The sequence below is a fragment of the Calidris pugnax genome, unplaced genomic scaffold (genome assembly GCF_001431845.1).
Source record: "Calidris pugnax isolate Ruff unplaced genomic scaffold, ASM143184v1 scaffold44, whole genome shotgun sequence".
NCBI classification, from domain to species: Eukaryota; Metazoa; Chordata; class Aves; order Charadriiformes; family Scolopacidae; genus Calidris; species Calidris pugnax.
The window spans coordinates 7915111-7936263 of record NW_015094506.1 but is presented as its reverse complement, the minus strand read 5'-3'; the positions used below and the strand labels follow the sequence as shown (position 1 = coordinate 7936263).

At 42.0% G+C, this 21153-nt stretch overlaps 1 protein-coding gene across 5 annotated transcripts; it reads left to right on the top strand.

Moving 5' to 3' along the window:
- Window positions 1-1622: 1622 nt before the first annotated feature.
- Window positions 1623-18839, top strand: GAS2L3 (growth arrest specific 2 like 3). 5 transcript variants are annotated; one of them, XM_014963262.1, is made up of 12 exons: window positions 1623-1668; window positions 4261-4297; window positions 4391-4554; window positions 5309-5437; window positions 6758-6805; window positions 7773-7941; window positions 8341-8453; window positions 9375-9516; window positions 13033-13096; window positions 13781-13919; window positions 15185-15292; window positions 15902-18839. In XM_014963262.1, the coding sequence occupies exons 5-12, from the start codon at window positions 6776-6778 to the stop codon at window positions 17291-17293; spliced, it is 2157 nt and encodes a 718-aa protein (XP_014818748.1). In that variant the 5' UTR covers window positions 1623-1668; window positions 4261-4297; window positions 4391-4554; window positions 5309-5437; window positions 6758-6775; the 3' UTR covers window positions 17294-18839. The 5 variants fall into 5 exon arrangements, with proteins under 5 accessions (XP_014818748.1, XP_014818744.1, XP_014818746.1 ...); XM_014963258.1 differs by having other exon boundaries at window positions 8335-8453; XM_014963259.1 differs by lacking the exon at window positions 1623-1668 and adding an exon at window positions 3698-3795 and having other exon boundaries at window positions 8335-8453.
- The last annotated feature ends 2314 nt before the right edge of the window (window positions 18840-21153 follow it).

Genomic DNA, 21153 nt, shown 5'->3' with positions numbered 1-21153 from the left:
CTGGCCTGGAAAAGGGAATGGCATGGTCTAAGGATATGGGTGGGACATGATACAGTGCATTTTCATTCTGGGGTCTTTTCTCTCACAGCTGTGATCCCTGAGCACCAGATACTTGTTGAATGAAGGTGAGTCAATAAACTTGATACATAGAAACCCATACAGTTCTAGCTGGAGCTGCCTGAATCAAATCAAATACTTTTTTGATTCATTATGTACAGCTTTTTGATGCAGGGAACCCAACTGGTTTTAGAAGAAGTCAGATTTGGTTATGGCTTTACCTGGTACTGCAGTATTCACCTCACCGCAGCACCTTCTGCGCCTTTGGAGGCTGACTCCTTGAAGGTGGCAGACTCCTGGGTCTTCTCATCCCATGCCTCTCCCTGTAAGTGATAAGGCTGCGTTAATCTGTATTCCCTGCAATCTCAGAGCTGGACTATTTGGGATTTGAAAATGGGTAATTGTTATTATATTAATTTTTCATTTGTGCATTCATTTTTCATTTGTGCAAGGTAGCCTATATCATCAGAGGGGGTTTTTTTTGTTGTTATTCAGATGGCCTGATATTAAGTGAAGCCGTTTGACTTCCTAGAGAGCCCTTTAGCATATGGGCTTACAAAATAACGTGTTTTATAAGAGCAGGTCCTTGAAGTTCAAGTGCCACAATTTTATTTTTTCTGTTTTTTTTTTTTTTCTAGACTAGTTTTTGTTACACATGCCACAAAACTGCAGATGCTGAGCATTCTTGTGATAGCTGCTGTGTGAATATTTTGCTTTGTTCGTGTTTTGAGTGCTCCCTGTGAATTAGGCTGCCTTTTGTTTTCCCTTGGCAGTTAGTATGCTAGAGCTCTTGTTAGCCTATATGGAGCTCCTTATTTTAATGAGACCAACTTCTCTACTGGCTGTTCTGCTGTTGTTTTATTTATTTTTTTAATCAATGAAGCCTCTTACTGCAGCTCTCTTGGGACAATAGCTTTCTTATGCTAAAGGAAAATGTATTCCCCTGGACAAAGCTGTGGGAAGCATAATATGCTCATTAGTAATGCTTGGTATATACACTGCCCTTCTCTTGTTCATTCATAGAAGAAAGAATGACATCAAGGAGAGGATGCATTTTATTTTTTTTTTTTCTTCCCTAGAAATAAAAGGAGGAGGAATTCCCGCCCACCGCCCCAGGGAAGCGGAGCTGCTTCCCCCGGCAGCCGGTGACACCGGGAGGAGGGGACGTCGAGGCCCTTGCTTTCATGACAGCCCACCCGCCTGTCCATCTGCCGCAGCCCCCGAGCAGGCCTCCGGCCGTATGGCCGCAGCGCGGGGGGGGGGATGCTGAGGCCTGACCCGGCCTCCGTGGGGACGCCCAGGCTGCCAGTGGGGCCGTCACCCCCTTGCACCACCTACAAAGCGGGAGGCGGGCGGGGCGGCTCCGCAGTCCCCTCACCCAAACCAGCGGGGGCTGCGGCGGAGAGCCCCTGCTGAGAGTGAGTGAAGCCGGCAGGGCGGCGGCGGCTGAGGGCCCCGCACCAGGTGCGGCGGGAACGGCCCCGCCCGCCCCGGTCCCGGCCCCGCCCCTCGGGCGCTGATTGGCCCTTTCGAACGGAGCGGCCGGCGCGAGGCGGGCGGGGGCGCTCTGGTGCGCGGGGCGGGGGGAGAGCGGCGCGGCGGCGGCTGCCGGTGAGTGCCGGGGGTCCGGCCCGGGCACGGGCGGTGGCGGGGGGGTCGTAGGGCGGTCGTAGCGGCAGCACGGCGGTGGACTCTCGCACCGGGGCGTGGCGGTACCGCGGAGCCGGTCCGGCGCCGCCGCGAGGGTCCCGCTTGGGGCGGTGGATGGGGCGCGGCGCTCCGGAGCGGTGGCGCTGGGTCAGTTACGCCTGTCTCATAGGGAGGTGCTGAGCATCGCAGGGAGCCTCCTGCAGCGGGGACGGACCCCGGTGCTGGGCTCAGCCGGTTACCGGGCTGGGCTCGGTCGCTCTTCCAGGGGCGCGTTAGCCACACCGGCGTCGGTGCTGGCAGTGAAGTGCCGCGAAACTTACCCAGGGGAAGGGAGAGGGGAGAGTTTTTGCATAACACCCTTCAAACCAGTCTCTCCTGTGCCTCGCGAAAGCGTTTGAGGATGCGGCGCTGTTTTTATAGGAAATTTGCCCTAGCGCTCTCGGCTAAAACGCTCATTGGTATTGCTTAGTAAGCCGAAAACCGTCTGGCTCCTCTCTTTGCCCCAAAAGCTGGCCCTGTGCCAGGGATGCTGTGTGTCACCTTTGGCGTAATATCAGATCAAGACATGGGGAAAAAGTGCATGTGTGCCTTCAGGACCTACAAGGCATAGCTGGCCTATTGCATTTGTAATTCTAAACGTACTGGGTGGATCTTTCATAATAAGACAGGATTTTATATTTAAGTCATAATGAATGCCTCCTGACTGCGGCCAGCCGGCACCCTGCTTCTTGGCATTCAAGTGATGCTCCCCTCAGTGTTGCTTTGCTGGAAGAAGTGTGGGGTGGAAACGGGAGGCAGAGAAGAGTTTGTGACTGAGAGTGAGTGGCAGGGGTAGCGTGTCCCCTGTTATCCGGCCTCTCCCCAAACTGGATGTTCCTGTGGTAAGGGAGCCGTCTGCCCGTCTCCAGTGGAGATGCCGGCTATTGAGATGAAGCGCTCCTCCCTGATTTCAAGTGGGTTTCTCTGCCCTGGCAGGTGAATCCAGGGCCTTCGCTGCCCTTTGGAGGGGGAGAGCGGGCTCACGGCCATGTGCTGTGTGCGCTGTCATGGAGCGGTGCAGAAAGGCAGTCCCCGAGGAGAGCAGTGAGTGTGCCTTAATGTAAGGAGTTGGTTGCCACCTTAAAGGCCTTCACCTTGGACCGACTAGTCTGGTTCTCTCTCTTTCATGCCTCTGAGGCCTCCCCAGGGAAGCAGAGCTCCTGCTGAGTCAGTATTGCAACCAAAAGTCTCTGTAATTGCTGTAGTGATGGGAGAGAGTAGGGCTCCGCTCCTTGGATGTCTCTTCTTGTGCCTACCTCTTTTCTTCTGCATGTTAGGATATGTGTACCCGAAAAAAAAAATCTTGGCTGTCTTGTAGTCGGTTTCAACAGATACTGACTTGACAGCTTCTTTCATTTCAGAGTGTTTAAAAATGTGGGATTTGGTAGGTACTGTCAACACTAATCTACAGTTTCCAGCTGCTCTGGGTTAGTTTGTTGCAACTGGCTTTGGGTGTTGATGGAATAGAAGATGATGTGTTATATATCTTAAACACAGGGTGAAGATGTAAAAATGTTTCTACCCAAGGTATTTTTAATAAGTCTGTGAACTCGAGGCTTTTTAATGAGTCTGTGAATCCCTTTAGGGGTTCCAGTTAAGCTAGGTCAATGGCAGCTTCATCGATGTTTTGGGTATCTGTGGAGTTATGGATTTTTGTTTTGTTTCTTTGTAAACTGTGCAGTCGAGTAAAACAGGGTTTGGACTCAGTTCATCTTGTGCTATAGATGGCTTGTAATTAGTGTAGCATGTCTTGCTGGTTGGGCCCCAGTGAATGATCTATAAAACCTGATACAACTGATAGTAAGCAGACTATCTTGTGTAGCATCTAAGAACATGTGTTCAGCACCCTGAAATATTTGCGTAAAGTGCTTTAGTATTTGCTGACTCTGCTGTTTCTCAGATTGCCTGGGGGCAAAGTGGTGGGCATCTTTGGAAAGCAGAAGCAGACTATGGTCTTGCGAGGCTGTCCTGTGTCGGTCATATCTGGGGTGTGTATGGCGTCCCCTTTCCTGAGGAATTCCTGTCTCCATACCACGTGTCAGTAGATAGGTATGCTTTTCTCACTTCTATTTCCTAATGCTGATCCATAGCTCTAGTCCTTTATTGGAGGTTTGGCAGTCAGCCAGCCAAAGACAGCTCCTGCCTTCCCCAATATATCATTTGGGGCCACCCGCCCATCTCACAGTAAATCAGTGTTGCTGTATTGATCCAGCCGTAAGATGTTACTAGGCGGCGTTTCTGGCAGTAGAAGCACCAGCATAAATCAGGTATTTTCTGGGAGCGCTGATGGAGGTGGGGGATCTGTACGTTTGTTGAGCTTGGAACTGGGCTGGTTGCCCCTCTGGTTGGGAAAAACTTGCAGGTTTCTGGTGCTTCCCCTGTTTTAAGAGGTGAAGCAGGTAGAGAGCCCTCCTTGGGGATATCAGCTGGCCTGGAAAAGGGAATGGCATGGTCTAAGGATATGGGTGGGACATGATACAGTGCATTTTCATTCTGGGGTCTTTTCTCTCACAGCTGTGATCCCTGAGCACCAGATACTTGTTGAATGAAGGTGAGTCAATAAACTTGATACATAGAAACCCATACAGTTCTAGCTGGAGCTGCCTGAATCAAATCAAATACTTTTTTGATTCATTATGTACAGCTTTTTGATGCAGGGAACCCAACTGGTTTTAGAAGAAGTCAGATTTGGTTATGGCTTTACCTGGTACTGCAGTATTCACCTCACCGCAGCACCTTCTGCGCCTTTGGAGGCTGACTCCTTGAAGGTGGCAGACTCCTGGGTCTTCTCATCCCATGCCTCTCCCTGTAAGTGATAAGGCTGCGTTAATCTGTATTCCCTGCAATCTCAGAGCTGGACTATTTGGGATTTGAAAATGGGTAATTGTTATTATATTAATTTTTCATTTGTGCATTCATTTTTCATTTGTGCAAGGTAGCCTATATCATCAGAGGGGTTTTTTTTTGTTGTTATTCAGATGGCCTGATATTAAGTGAAGCCGTTTGACTTCCTAGAGAGCCCTTTAGCATATGGGCTTACAAAATAACGTGTTTTATAAGAGCAGGTCCTTGAAGTTCAAGTGCCACAATTTTTTTTTTTCTGTTTTTTTTTTTTTTCTAGACTAGTTTTTGTTACACATGCCACAAAACTGCAGATGCTGAGCATTCTTGTGATAGCTGCTGTGTGAATATTTTGCTTTGTTCGTGTTTTGAGTGCTCCCTGTGAATTAGGCTGCCTTTTGTTTTCCCTTGGCAGTTAGTATGCTAGAGCTCTTGTTAGCCTATATGGAGCTCCTTATTTTAATGAGACCAACTTCTCTACTGGCTGTTCTGCTGTTGTTTTATTTATTTTTTTAATCAATGAAGCCTCTTACTGCAGCTCTCTTGGGACAATAGCTTTCTTATGCTAAAGGAAAATGTATTCCCCTGGACAAAGCTGTGGGAAGCATAATATGCTCATTAGTAATGCTTGGTATATACACTGCCCTTCTCTTGTTCATTCATAGAAGAAAGAATGACATCAAGGAGAGGATGCATTTTATTTTTTTTTTTTCTTCCCTAGAAATAAAAGGAGGAGGAAAGATATCACTTGAAGTATCTCTGATAAAGTTTGAGAAGTGCTAGCAGTCTTGATACAAGGAAATGGCTTCAGTCTGAAAACAAGTTGGTTCCTTATTTGCTGGTTGTGGAGGTAAGTTGTTTGAAGTGCCTGATGTTTGGTCCTATGTAGCGTGGGAGGTTCAAGGCAGTGGGAGGGAAAAATGGGGAGGAAACGGCATCGTTCTGCTTTCTGGGTAAAAGGAAGGGTGAGAATTTTTATGAGAATGAAGTCCTCAGTGATGGACTATTTGGCCTTTTGCTGTAGTAAGGCCAGGTTGTGCAACAGATGGAGAAGACAGGAATACTGTCTATGCATAAAGTTTAAGCATCTGGGACAGGGGAGAGGAGTTATTCGTTTTTTAAAGGAAAACAGATGAGTTAAAATTGTCTGGCTATGGTCTGCAATCTGGTTTCCAGCCTAACTAGTAAGATGAAGTTTTATTGCAGCTATTAAGTAACGGAGCAAGAAAGTTGTTTTTTAACTGCTTTCAAGACTCAGGTACATTTTGAGTTTGTAATGCTTTCCACTACCACTGTGGAGAATTATACTGAGGAAATTCCCTCTGGTGGGTGTGTGCGTGCAGCTAACCGGGTAATAATGGACATCTCTTGACCTGGAGCCTGTGGAGAGACTTACTGAGCCCCAGCCCAGTGTAGACTTTGTGCTGGGTTTTCCCATGATTGAAAGCATTGCTGGAAAATATTATGTTGGCTTCAGGAGAGAAGTTGTTGACCAGATTGCCTTTAAAACTTTCCTTAAGGATTGTTTTGCCAGGGAATTGTCCTGATAAACATATTGCTGCAATAGTTTGCAGCGTTCTGTTGGAAACTTGGGCATGTGCTAGCTGCCTGGAAACCTAAGTGAAAATCCCAATAGAAATTAATAAAACCATTGATTTCTCTTATGTATTTATACAGGAAGAATCTTATTCTTCAAAATTATTTTCTTGCTTTAAGATTTTCATAGTCTTCAAAGTATTTAATGTAAACTCAGGATGCTCATAAGTGTATGCAAGCATGTACAAGATAGACTTGGGATAGCTGAGCAGGAAGGAGTGAATACCAACATTGCTAAATCCAAGAATGGTTTGAAGTATTTATAGTATTTATATTTTTCGTTGGCAAAGTAAATGCCTTACAGCTCTTCAAAGTCATGCAAACCTTTGAGTATTATTTATGCATATGAAGTTAGTTGCTACTTTGTGCTGCAATAAGTGCTGATTTATTTAAGGGCAGAGAACCGAAGAGAACTGAATACTGTATCAAAACCTTAGCTGCTTAGAAACTTCCCTCTTTTCCCCTTCCATTCCTAATTAGACTTGCTCATATTTTGCTAAAAGCACTGGTGTTTTTTTCTTGGGATTTTCATGAAAGAGGGACTGTATTAAAAAAATCTCTTCTCTTTCCCCAGGGGGAGAAACTAATGTAAATGCAGATGACCATGCAGAATGCAATTCAGGTAAATGTCTTTTGTAATGTTTGAATTCTGTATAAGACTTTTATTCAAAGGTCTACCCTGAAGCAGATAAAATGCTAAAATCCCCAGAGTTATCTCTAGGGTTTTTTTTGTTTTTTTTAAAAAAGATTAATAGTTTTCTTATTTTACAAAAGGAGCAGGGTGATAAGATAGATAATCCAATGTTATATCAGATAGGTGATCCTTTCTCTTCCAAGGTGCTGCTACCTAAGAAGGTTTTGAAGTCAAAGGCTGAGGTTATTTAAAAACTTTCTTGATGATTAAGAGGTGTTTTTAAAACTCCTATATTCTAGTTAATCACTTAAGTGCAAATAAAGAAATAGATTTTATACACACACTGAACTGAAGGAAAGTAGTTAAGAATACCAGGAGTCTTTGTCTTTGGGAATCTTGTACATGAAATTTCAGTGTGGTCCTTTTCTTGAAACTGCTTCTCAGTTTGAAAATATGCAAATCTTTAAGAGAAATGCTAAGGATTTATGTTCAAGAAGTGTGTTATGTTCTTATACGGGAATATGTTTCCTCTTTTAACATCATCCTCTTAATGATTTAAACACAAAATGTCCCTGAAATGTTTGATCAGAGAAATCAGTTTGTAGTAAATTACATGATAAACTGCAGATTTTATTACTTAATATGCCCTAGGGGAAAAAAACACCCAAACACAAATTTAATGCATGTTTTCTTTATTCAATATTCAGGAAACTATGTAATATAAATCCAAAGAAGTCATGAGAATGAATGTAGTAGTACTTTTGATGCAGCGGTTACTAATGAGAGCCGCACTATTGGTGACTACTGTTGTGTTGGTTGGGTGATCTGTCTGAAGGGGAATGAACACTTACTCTTTAAATAATAGACCTTTAGCGTAATTCAGAAGTGCAAGTTTTCATCATCTGACTGCAAATGTTAGAGCTTGTTGTCTTCAGCTTACTGAAACCTTTTGCAGGTGTGGTTTGGAGATGACCTTCCCTTAAGTCCCCGATGTCCTCTGACTCCCAGACATGGGCCAGGTTTGGCAGATGTGTGCCTGTATGACCAGTGGATATCTGTGCGGCACGAAGCAACTTTGGTGCCTATGCAAGAAGATCTGTCCATCTGGCTGTCTGGCTTGCTGGGTGAGGTTGAAAATAAATCCCCGTCTAATAAATTTCGAAGCGCTTTCCAATATTCCAGTCAATGTTGACGCTTAATGTCTATTTACTATTAAGATCTGGTGTATTTGAGCCTGAATGGCTAGGAGTATTACATTAAAATGCATGCTTTGGTTTTGGATTTTATTAGCTACCACCTCTTAGAGGTAGGATGATTAATCGTTCTAATTTATATTTCTGAATCTGGTTAGTCTAATTAAAATCAAATTAAGTGGATATTTTATTTTAGTTTACTTATGTATTTCTACTAATTTTCAGTCTTTAACACTGTAATGCTGTTTGAGTTGCCTCTAAGCTGATAAGAAACTTCTTTACCTTCTGCAGAGTAAATCTAATATTGACGTTCTGTTTTTTTAGGAATAGAAGTCAAAGCAGAACAGCTGCTTGAAGAACTTGATAATGGGGTTCTACTCTGCCAATTGGTTGGTGTTCTTCAAAACACAATTAAAAAATGTTGTAGTTCAAATAGCTTACGGGTGAGTCATATTGTGATTTTTAATACATATATAAACTCTTTAATTGTAAGTGGTGGTAAAAGGAAAGTAGGTGAGTGAGGCTTCCCAAAGTGGCATTCTGTGTGCTGTGTATCTAGAGACTGATTAACAACAGTGGGGTGTTACACATAGATAAACTCTCCTTATGCAACAAATGGCTCACTTTCTTAGTCAAATCCTAAGGTCCTTACTAGTTTTTTTGGTTCGATATCAGTAGAAGTCTTGCCAGAGGAAGATCTAGTCCCAGTCTGGAGTTTGTTCCCTAATAACATCAGTGTGGGTTGGTAATAAGATTATCCATTGGCACTTGGTAGAATATTTTATTCCAGAAACTGGTGGCTAAACTTTAGCATATAGGTTAGCCATGAAAATATCCCTGTTGAGATGTGCCTGAAGGTGGGCCTTAGTGTTTTTGTTAGGAACCAAGGCTGAGTTGAAGCATGAATTTCAAGCAACTTCCAGTCTGTGTTTGTACAATGAAAAACGCTGATCTGTCCCTTTGGAGTACAAAACCATGTAACACTGGTGCAAGTCTAATATGTTCAATGTAGAATTGAACCTACATTGAACCCTGAATAGCTAAAGAAATGCTTGGATTTGTCAAATAGTAGATCACCAGCTGCTGTACTCTGGTAGTATTTCCCTTGGGGGTAGGAGGAGCTGTTTCACCATATACAGACCATTTTTTTTTTTGGTTTTATCTAGTAAAAGTGTTAAGATGGAATACCCTCTACAGTAGCCTAGTTTTTTTAGTAGAATATGTGGTGGGTTGAACACAAAATAGTTACTAACCCCTGTTTCTGTATTCTGAGTTTAGGGTTTATCTTCCTGTGAAAATATGCTTTGAAATCTGTTGGCAATGTTGATGTGCACAATGTACTTTTTGTTTTCTTCCCTCACCAGAATTTTCCTATGAGAAAAGTTCCATGTAAGAAGGATGCTCCATCAGGATCTTTTTTTGCCAGAGATAACACGGCCAACTTTCTTAACTGGTGTAGGGCCATTGGAGTTGATGAGACTTATCTCTTTGAATCTGAAGGTTTAGGTAAATCTATCTTTTTGTAAGACTTGCTTTGATCTGTATGTGGATAACTACCTTTTGTGAAGCCTTTGTCACAACTGTACCTGTCTTCTGCAAGCTATTAATGCTTTTATTTATTTTAAGGCAGTGTTCACATAAAAGCCTTGAAAAATCAGTTCGGTGACTGCTCTAACTTGCATGATGCTTTTCCAAACTTCTAAAAGTTGCCGTGTGGGAGGAAGGGAGGAGTGAGAACTGCAGCAAACTCCCATGTTTTCCTTCAGTAAAAAGGCCCACTGAGAAACAGCGGAGAAACGTGTGGTTTCCTTTTCCCTATGCAGGAAGACCACAGGGCCACGGAGTCAACTCACAATAAGATCCTTTATTTGGTATTGGAGCTTATTCTTGTTGCAGAAAGCCTTCAGAATAATGCATTCATGACAGCTAAATTTGGTAGCTACATCAGGGCACTGTGCCTGAAGTGGCAACAGTCTGTTGGTAATTAACATTTACTGCAGGACCTACTTGACATGACTCTAAACCATTTTTATTTTCCGATTAAATAAGATAGTTATAAAAATAAATATTGCCAACTGTGTGTATTCCTGCTGCAATGCACAGTCTGTCCCTTATAACAAACAGCTTCTAGAAGGATACTTCCAGATGGAATAAATTTTTTTTCACTGTTAATTAAGAGAAACTCTGCTTTCATCGCGTGGTAAATAATGAAATGCTCTTCTACCTGCTATTATGTCAGTAAAAATTAATTAATCCAAAACTTTCTGTGGCAAGCCAAATACTGTTGGGTTCTTTTGTTGTTTTGCTTTTCTTTTTTCCTTAAAAAAGGCACAGTATCTGTCTGTTAAGCAGAATAGCAAAAAAATTGCAAAGTTCTTTTGTTTTCAGTAATCAAATGAATTTGTCACAATATTTACTAAATTTTCTTGAAGTCTTTGTGCCATTTAATGCTATTTAAATGTGAGGCACTATTTTCATTAACTGCTTTTCTGTTAAGATCTCCTCCCTGCCTGTTGGACTGGCCGTGCCTTCTCTACTGGATAAGTCATCTTTTAAAATAGTCGAGAAAATTTGCATGTCTCATTCTGATTTAATTAGGGAGTGTATCTTTTCTTCAGTGTCATGAAATACAGATGAGTGGGAGAACTGAGCTATAAGAAAATTAATTTTAATATATTTTTTCAGTTCAACTGGTATGAATTGCGTTGCTTAAATATCTTAGTTCCTGTAAGTGGATGGGTAGCTAGAACCTGTTTAGCCTCCCTGAGATAAGCAGACAAGATTTCCTAATGCTGTGGCTTTCTCTCATAGACAAGAACTGTTTTGAAGTCTGATTGTAACTCTTGACACAAGCTCCCTTTGTGGCATAAATGTCTTCTGTGAGCCTTTTTGGCAGCTGGAATGAGCCGACTTGCAGCCTCCTTGATGAAACATTCTTTCCACTGATGTTTTCCATCAAACTTTCAAGCTATTCTTTATGAATAAAATGGGGGAAAGACAACTTGATAATTATTCTTTTCTGATTAGATACATGTAGCAACACCTCCTGAAAAGTGTTGACGGCTGTGATGGAAATAAATTGTGTCCTGAGACAGCAGAAAGGGAGAGTAGCTATCATGCCCTTTGACATCAAGCCAAATATCTTGATCTCTGCTAGGGATTTTTCTCTTCTAGATTCAGGCAAATTATGCCTCTTCTGTTACAGCTGACAAAAAAACTCACTTAAAAAAAAAGATTAAATGACCACTGGTACTTTTTAGATTATAGCTGTGCCAACTTTCTTTTCCAGATTTACCTTTCATAATCAGATCTCTTAAAAAGTACACTTTGAAACTGCAGTAGATGGTGTAAACAAGAACATCTGGCTTCATGCTCAGTTTATACTTTAGGAAACACTTCAGTCTTATTCAAAGCAAAGCCATTTTAAATATCAAATTTGACATCAGAAAGATTTCATCTGTAAATATAGAGGTGGCTCATTAGGCTTCTCTTTGGAGTGAATTTCCAGTTTCTGCTAAATATTGTTACTGCGCAGTATGAAGATAGTCAGATTTGTTTATATAAATGTTACACCATATGAAAATTGTATCTACAGCTTTTCACATTTCTTATACTTGATGGTGGTGAGGGAAAGAATGGCACCATGTGTTTGTGTATGTGCGGAGGGGAGTTGAGTGACCTTTCTCCCAGCCTTTGGTTTCTGAATTATTAGGCAGTGTACGTAGTTGGCCTTGTTTCTTTCTTCTTTTTCTTTCATACCTAAAGATGGAAGTTACAAGAATCCAAAACAGAGATTGCTTTCCTCCTGCCTCTTCTATTCTACAGTACAGCAGTAAACATAATTGAATGTTTTCATTTCAAGGTTGTCAAGAAAACCCAGAACAACTGCTTACACACCGTTTGGCTATCCCTCCACTCTTCCATCTCATTCTTCAGCTCTCCAGATCATGATTTAGTGTGTCTGTGGAGTCAAGTGCATGCAGCTGTTAAAGCTGCTCTGAACTGAGGGGTGCAAAGCAGCCTCTGCGTTGGGCACTAGCTGGGAAAATGTGGGTACAGTTTACAGCAAAGTACAGTGGTACAGCAAAGCTTACTGCAAAGCTCTAGTGCTACTAACATGTCTGAAATACTGTTGCATCTTTTCTGTGATCACAGGCAGTATCTGATGTTTGCAGCTGAGAGTTTGCCTCTTAAACAAATGTCATTCTTACCTCCTCCTTGCGTATGGGGATTTTGACCCTCTTCCTGAGACGCTCACAAAGATACCAAATTCTGAAGAAAATCTTTGGGTGAATGGGGCATGAGGTGGGGGCTGATAACAAAGGTTGAAATGAAGATATAGCGTAGGGTAGGGGAGCTGCCACTGGCAAAGTGGTATCTTCTAGTGCAACTGGGTGAATCTGCTATATGGATGGACCCAGCTGGTGCCCAGAACTTTTAAAGTGATAAGGAAAAGGATCCGTTGCTTACTGCAGTGGTAACAAATCACCCAGATTGTTGTTTCACAGCCAGGTGTTTAAACCACCTAGGCTGGCTGGCTGCATAGCCATCCAGTCGTCAGCTAGATTCTTTGCAGTTTATTCTCCTACGGTTGTTCACCTATAGAGTGTGTGACTATCTGTATGCGCAAGCACAAACAGATGGAGTATGTTTTCCTATTTGCAGTTGTGGAATGCTTTTCATCTTTAAAACTACTATAATATATCTGGGGGTAGGGAGGGGAAAGCTCTCAGATCTCTGTCTTTGCAGATCACATCAAGAACGAACAGCATAAAATCGAATAAAGTGGTGGAGAAAAGTGACTTCAGGAGTCCCAGGATGGATTTAAACACCTTATGGAATAGAAAATTAGAGTTGGAAAACATACAGTGCTTTATCCATGATAATGTAGCTTGCCTCTGGATAGAATAATGGCAAAGTTATAGTCACCTACTCCTTATCTTCTCTTCTCTGTACCTAGTTGCACAGGCCTCCCCACAGTAAACATGAGCTGTAACTCCCTTTTATTCTCTTCCCTTTTAGTTTTGCACAAGGATCCAAGACAAGTGTATCTTTGTTTGTTGGAAATTGGACGCATTGTATCCAGGTATTTGATCCATAAACACTCTTAACAAGAAATTGAAGAACATACTCTATTAAGTAAAAGCTAATGTAAAGCTAAGATAATGTGCAGTAATTAACATCTACTGCATTGCGCTTAATTCCATGCAGAGAATAATGAGTAGCTTTTCTAGGACCACTGTACAAAATGAGTATTTTCAAATATTTATCAGACTCTTTTCATGGAGAAGTGATCAGATCCACGCTGGTTTTTATACTTCTATGTTTAAACACTGTATTCACCTAATAGATAAGAGTACATCTTGAGAGAACTCGCTCAACATTAAATACAGTTTTAAGGTCTTCATTTTCTAAGCTTTTTGGCAGATAACTCTTTATTATTCTCTAAATTTAGATTTCTAATTTATTTCTAGTGCATATCTGGAAGCTTTAAGATAGCTGGTCTGAATTGGATGTGACCTAAATTGTGTAGTTTTGGCAGTATTTTTACTCCTTTCTCTGGTAGCTTCAAGACCACCTTTGGAGAGGACTTCTGCTAGAAACTCAAGACTTGCTCCTTCTTTTTGCATTATCAAGGCTGTTATTCCTCTGACTGATGTAGTGCTGTTCTCTGTCAGTCAAACTATTCAGAATTTTGTGTGTTTGTTATCATCAATATCTTTTTGTTTTCTTTAGCAATTAAACTCTCTACTTTTGTCTTTGTGTTGAGGTATGGAGTTGAACCTCCTGTACTAGTAAAACTAGAGAAGGAAATTGAGCTAGAAGAAACACTGCTGATGACCTCTGGACCACCATCGCCTATTAGTACAGAAAAGTCATGTTGTCACCACGGGGAGCTACATGAGGCAGTAAGTACTACTTATTTATTGGCTCATGGGCTTTAAATCAAACTCAAAAAGTTTTGTACTTGCATGATCTGGCTCAGTAAACAAAGGCTGTTTTTCATCTAAAATTTGTGAGCCTCCTTAAATAGAAAACAGAAGGGTATGCACCTCTTGAACAAGTTTTTTTTGTTTGTTTGTTTGGAAAATGTAAGCAAAATGCTGTTATATGTGTATATATATATGTATATGAGTTAATGCATCAGTGCATATAACTTGCCTTGATTTCCATCCACCCTCCACCTTTCATTGCTTCTGTGAGTATAAGAAATAATCTCATTCAATTTTTCAGGTGTGTCAATAATCTATGACTGTAGCATATACTTCTCTTCAGTTTGATCTTTTCATAAAACTTTGTCGAATATTAAAGTAGACTTTGATGAAACTCTTTTGGAAAAGACTTTAAATAAAATTTCTCTAGCTGTATCAATTGGAAATTAATATGTATGCAGAAAAGGAAATGATTTGTACATCTTGTGAATTGGTCCAAAAGGAATGATTAACAACTTTACTATTTTACTTAAAAATGTGTGTCGAGACTTTAAAATTCATTTATTTTAAAGGTCCTCTGTGTTGCAATATAAAACTGTTTCTTCGTCTGACATTCTGGGAATGTCAGCCACCAGACTTTTGCACTGTCTGAAAAGTCTTACAATTTCTCCTGCTTGGCAATAGCCTTGACCTTTCAATTTGTTCAGTTTCTAAGTGGCTGTAAGAGATACATCTTCTCTAACCCTGGATTTATTTGGGGACTACCTTTCTTTTTTTTTCCGGTGGTTTCCTTCTCAGGTGTCACATGGAAAGTTGACTTAGAAAAGCCTTACAAAAAGTTGAGGAGAATGTTGAGATGGATTCGGTCACAGGAGAGACCCAGGCACTTGTTTCAATTTCTAGAGACTGTAACAGTTTCTTACAAGGTCATGGTTGGAATTCCACGCTACTATGCAGTGTTACAGACAGTGGTACATACAAATCTTAAAAAAGCAGAAATACATAAAATTGGATTAGAACGACTTGAAATATTTGTCTGTACATACAGTTTGTTCTTTCTTCGAGTCTTCTACGTTTTGAAGCTCTATGTAGCGGGGATTTTCTTGTGAGGGAATAAAAATCTAGTGTCTAAGAGTGTGAGAGGAAGATATCAGTATCTTTTCTTGTATTAAATATCTCAATAAACTGTTAAACACGATTCTGTCAAAATACTAACAAATGTTTTGAATTTTAATAACTAGGTTAAACATATAGCAGAAGATCCTCCCTGCAGTTGTTCCCATCGTTTTTCAATTGAATACTTATCGGAGGGACGTTATAGATTGGGAGATAAAATACTCTTCATACGAGTAAGTAGTTGCTCAGAATTCCAATGTATATTTATAATGGAGAGAGAAATGCTTTTAAGTGGAATACCTAATTTTATGGTATTGTTTTAGAATTTCAGAATTATTTAGGTTGGGACACAGCATCATCCAATCTCCTATTCAAAGTAGGTGTAGCTAATTAGATCTTACAACTATTGATTTTACAGCCACACTAAACTAAGCATGTTAATGTTTTTCTGTGGTGTTTCTAAATTTGCAATAGCAACTTGCAATATAAATTAAGGTAATGCAATAGAATATCCTGAGAACACTGCTCGTTCAAAATCTGGATGCTTGCTGTTTATAATTTTTAGGATAGTTGAGTACTGCTCATCTTCAGCAGTCATAACATTTTAATCCCAAAAACTCTTACAAGGCCATCCATAATTTGAATCAAACCTGTATCCAAAACTCTGTATACTAAATAAAGATGCTGACAGAATGGTCAAAATGTTTCTCTGTAAGAAAGGAGGTCCTGTTTTTAGTCGATTTCAACAGATTTTAATGTAAGATGAAGACATAATGCATAAAACAAGATAGAAGTTTCTCTTGTTTTTCTCTTGTTCCCATCCCCTCTTCCCTCACCCTCAGATGCTACATGGCAAACATGTGATGGTACGTGTTGGTGGAGGCTGGGACACTCTTCAAGGTTTTCTGCTTAAATATGACCCGTGCCGAGTGCTTCAATTTGCAACTCTGGAACAAAAAATCCTGGCGTTTCAGAAAGGGGTCACAGGTGACAATGTCCCCAACTCATCAGCTAGAATTCAGGAGCCTCCTGTCATGAATCCAATGTCAGCCGTCAATATGTTCCAAAAGCAGTCATCGAAACCCTCTACTCCTGTTTCAGCTCTTGGGGTCAGTGCCAAGAAGGCTTTATCTAAACGTCCTCAGTCCCCTGCCCTGGCATCACCAAAAGTGCCAGTGCCCCCATCCTCCACAGCCAAGCCATTGACAGTCAGGTCCAAATTACAAGCGTCCTCAGGGACAGGTGTGCGGTCTCCTTTCAGACCATTAGCTGGCACCTCAAAGAAACTGGAGTCTCCTGCACACAACTCAGCAGCTTCTGCTCCTTCGCAGCCTGTAAGCAAAAGCTCTTCATCTGCAGGAACGAGGATGGGTCTTGTTCACGCTGAAACATTGCGCAAACGTATTCGGTCCCCTGATGCTCCCAAGGTGAAGTTTTCCCTGGCTCAGAGCTCCTCAGCAGCAGCAGCACCACATCCTGCCCTCTCGTCCTCTAAAGAACAGCCATCTCGCTCGTCTGGGACAGCTGAAACCACGGCTTCAAAGCAGAAGCGTGTTGCCACTAAATGCAAACCCGTCTCTGCCACTAAAACCAAAGCAAATTCAGTTGCTCCGAGGGCTGCCCGGCCGCCTGTTACAAATCTGCGTGCTGTTGCCAAGTTTGCACATTCTCAGCAGCTCCTTGCAAAAGCTCCTTCTGAAAATGCTATCCAGACCTTAGGAACTGGGTCTCAGCATCCTCAGAAAGCTCCACAGACAGCTTCTGACCTGGCAAGGAACCTGAAAGCGGCTTCAGTCCTGAAACACTCGGCTTCTGCACCTTCCCTTGCAGTTAGCAAAGCATCAAGGTCACCACCTACTCTGGTATCTACAAGCAAAAACGTATCTTCAGCTGTCAATAAGCAGCCAAATGTCAGTAAACCCCCTCAGACTGGACCCACTTCATCCAAACCTCTCGAACGCACTCCCTTATCTGTTGTACGGCTTCCTCAAACTTCAGCCAAAGCAGCAGTGACCAAAAAGCCAGCGCAGCCTTCCACAAGAAGTCAGCCTTCAACCAAAACCTTGCAAGCAAATGAAAGCTTGGCCCCAGCAGCCAAGAAGCCTCTCCCTAAGGGAAAATCAGCAACAGCGTGTAACAAAGGAACGCCTGGTGTGTCAAAAGGTCCTCTGATGAAGGGCAGGCAAGATGATCACTATTTTGTTATGACAGGGAGTAAAAAACCCAGAAAGTAAATTAACTTGTTACTTTCTGTGGAAGTTTTAATTTCATTCAAATGGGCCTCTAGTATCTGCTACACTGAGGACAAAGGAAGTCAAATAACACTACATTTACCATGAAATATTAGGTATAACCTACATTTTCCTGCATAACTTCCAGGAAGAACTGTATTTATTTTGCAGTTTAGAAATTTCCATGGGGCTATATTTAGAAGAGAGCTTGCTTGCTGTGTAGCACCGTGGAACAGAGAGTTTTCCTGTTTGCTGCTAGCCTGACCTGCTGCAGGGAAGGCAGAGAGAGGGAAGGGGAGCTGGGGCTGCTGCTTTTGCTGCTGCTCGTTTCCAAGGGAGTGAAGCCTGCCTGAGAAACATCTACCCAGGGCAGAGCCTGAGCGATTCTGGTGGTTCTGGCACATCTGCATCGAGGCCCGTGGCAAGCGATAGAGCTGTGCACAAGCTGTAAAAGTTCTGATGCCTCAAACAAAGCTATGTTGGTGGTTTGTTTTTTTCAGTTCACCAGTGTCTCAGAACACAAATTTGGGTCTCCTGCATGTATTAACAAGAAAGAAGTCTCTTTGACAGCTCTGACAGCTGCCGTTATCAGTGTTCACTGTGCCCTTCATATGCCTTAAAGTGGCTTCAGCTCACTTGGAAGTGGAGCCTTCCTGATTTGTGTTAAGTTGGACATTGGAAGATCATGGCCTTGATCACTCTCACTTGTGCCTTAGCCTCTCAAATTCATGACAGATCTCTTCAGTGAGCAATGCTGCTTTTAAAACCCTGGACAGATAATCTTGTTTAGCTTGTGTTCAAATCTGACTATAAGTGAACCCAATCTTTCCTAGAAAGCTCTTGCTGCATGGAGAGAAGCTCTTGAATTGCTGGTGTGGCACTTTCCCCTGGGATGGAGCCCCAGAGTGGCTCCTGCTCCTGGGATGCAGAGCTGCAAGTACTGACCTGCACAGTGGTCTGCTCTGCAGGAGTGGCCTTTACAGGTAAAACTGAATTGCTAAATACTACAGGTTGATTTTTGTGGGCAGTCTTAGTCTGCAGTGGCCTTTTTTTCATTTTGTTTATGGAGACCTTCCTACTGGCTCTCCTGCTATTACTTTCTGGAGGTGTGGAATAGTTTCCCCGAGGGGTAATGAGGGACTATATTTGCCTTTAAACATCTGGAAGTGCCAGAAAGCTATGCACTGTTTACACTCTTAACTCCTGAAGGCTTTCAGTGGGTTAAACACCTGTGGTGCTCAAGACCTTTACCCTTAACAGGAGTGATTTCATGGTAGATGAATAAAAACTACTGTCTTTGGGGGTGGATTTGTTTGAGTTATTTTGGTTCTAATGAACAGTCATTCCTACAAACACCAAGGAACTCTGTGAAGAGACAGTGCTGACTTCCACAGACCATCGCTTCTGCTCTCCACTCCTGGAATATTTACTTATGGGCAGGAGAAGAGATGCATGGAAACTGCAGCTTCCGATTTGTGTATTTAATTTATTATTTTTTTTCCCCTGGAACTAGAGTAAGCAAGCATCATAAACTAATGATGAGTTCTCATGCACAGTGGCAAAGTCATTGAGCTGCCTTTCTGAGCACCTTGTTAGCTTTTTTATTTATGATTCTATCTATGCATATCTACTGTACAATACTGCTTACAACCTGCTGGGAGTAAACAGTAAATACCAATATCCAAACTGTAGGAGGAAAACAGATCAGTTTTAGTGCCATGGACACAAGTCCCACAAGCCCACATACAAAGTTGTATGTTTAGGGAAGGTATTAGGCTTACTTGTTTTATAAATACAGTGATCAAAGCCACTACTGCAAATGTTAAAAATAGTATTGACTGTGGTGGGCTGCTTTCGTGTTTTAGAAATTTGACACACAGTTTAATATGCTGAAAGCATTTTACAGTAGATGACTTGCTTTTGATTTTGGGCTTCCAAATAGTGAGCTACGATGTGATGTATCTCATGCAGATTAGTAGCTGAATATTTGGGGTTTCTTTCAGTACTGGGTCGGGCTGAGATGGAATTAACTTTCTTCATAGTATCCCATATGGTGCCGTGTTTCAGATTTGTGCCTCAACCAATGTTGATAACACACCAGCGTTTTGAGTGTTGCTGAACAGTCCTTGCACAGGGACAAGTCTTTCTCTTGTTCCTGGTCTGCCCCCATGGCAAGTAAGCATGAGATGAGAAGGAACACAGCTGGGACAGCCAACCTGAACTGGCCAAAGGGCTCTTCTATATCATGTATTGTCACCCTCAGCAATAAAAATGGGGCAGAGGAAGAAGGAGGGGGGTGAGGGGCTTCCAAGGTGGCTGTTTGCAGACTGGCTGGGCATCAGTCTGCCTGCGGGAGGTAGTGAGTGATTGCCTTTGCATCATTTGGGGGTTTGGTATTTTCCGCTTAACTTATTAAACTGTTTTTATCTCAATCTGCAAGTTTACTTCCTTTTGCTGTTCTTTTTCTCTCCTTCATCTTGCTGGGGATGGAGGGCAGAGAGAACGAGCGAGCAGCTGTGTAGGTGTTTGGCTGCTAGCTGGGGTCAACCCACACCACCTTTTGAACTGTTTACAAGGTTTTTAGTAGTAATTTAAATGCTGAGACTCTTGGATCTCAGTGTAAAGCTATCCAAATACATAATCTTAGAATGGTTTGGGTTGGAAGGGACCTTAAAGGTCATCTAGTTCCAACCCCCCTGCCATGGGCAGGGACACCTCCCACCAGACCAGGTTGCTCAAAGCCCCCTCCAGCCTGGCCTTGAACACTTCCAGGGATGGGGCATCCACAGCTTCTCTGGGCAACCTGTTCCAGTGTCTCACCACCCTCACAGGAAAGAATTTCTTCCTAATATCTAATCTAAATCTCCCTTCTTTCAGTTTAAAACTGTTACCCATCGTCCTATCACTACATTCCCTGATAAATTCCCTCCCCAACTCTCCTGTAGGCCCCCCTCAGGTACTGGAAGGCCACTATAAGATCTCCCTGGAGCCTTCTCTTCTCCGGGTTGAACAACCTTTTTAAACTATAACTTGAGAGGAAAATGAAGCAGTTGGCTTCATCTTTGTGATCCATTATCTCATGTAATAGACTAAAAAGTGTAAGCTTTTACAGATGAAACCTTAATCAGCTAATCTAAAGATGATTCACCTGTTATGTGTGGGTAGGCTTGGGTTGGTTTTATTACGAAAATAGTATATATGAGCATGGTGCAACTTCTGTGAATATGGCAGTCTCCAACTTTATAGTGATATTCTAACTACAGGTGCCATGTAACATGAGGTAAGCCAAGAATAAGATGTAACAAAGTACCTCCTAATGGAGACGCATAGTGGTTTCGCAACCTTTACATTGCCAAATAGCAAGTCTAATCTTCAGCTTGTATTACTTTTTGTGAGGGAAACATAACTTGTAGCAAGAATCTGACTGAATTCTTCATGTGTTAGGAATGTCCTTCTGTATGAGTACTTATTTTAAATAAACATATACTGCACTTTTTTCACATGCACACATTTTTTTTCTACTGTCATCTTTTTGAAGAGAGGGAAAGAGAATGTGTTTCAGAAGGCTATGTTTTCCCTCTACCACCACATAAATAGTAGCTTCCGTCTCAGGCTATTAGGAAGACATAAATAGCTACTTCTAATCCAATGCTTTGTTTGGAGTTCAAGACCTCTTTACTCTGATCCTGGTTTCAGTATGGCTAATTGAGTAGAAGGAGCTTTCTCCTCTTTCCTCGCTGACAATGTACCTGAGTAGTTTCAGATATACCTCAGAGTTTTATTTTTGCAGCTCTACTTGGAGTATAAAGCACTCATATGCCAATATTTTCTGTGCTTACATCTTGTCAAGAAACTTTAGACCC

What these genes read in the sequence shown, in the direction of transcription:
- GAS2L3 (XM_014963258.1), top strand. Translation starts at nt 6,776, where the DNA reads ATGCAGATGACCATGCAGAATGCAATTCAG. An exon ending in CTTTGAATCTGAAGGTTTAG is followed by an intron (nt 9,517 to 13,032) that starts GTAAATCTATCT and finishes CTTCCCTTTTAG; the next exon opens with TTTTGCACAAGGATCCAAGA. An exon ending in ACGGGGAGCTACATGAGGCA is followed by an intron (nt 13,920 to 15,184) that starts GTAAGTACTACT and finishes TTTAATAACTAG; the next exon opens with GTTAAACATATAGCAGAAGA.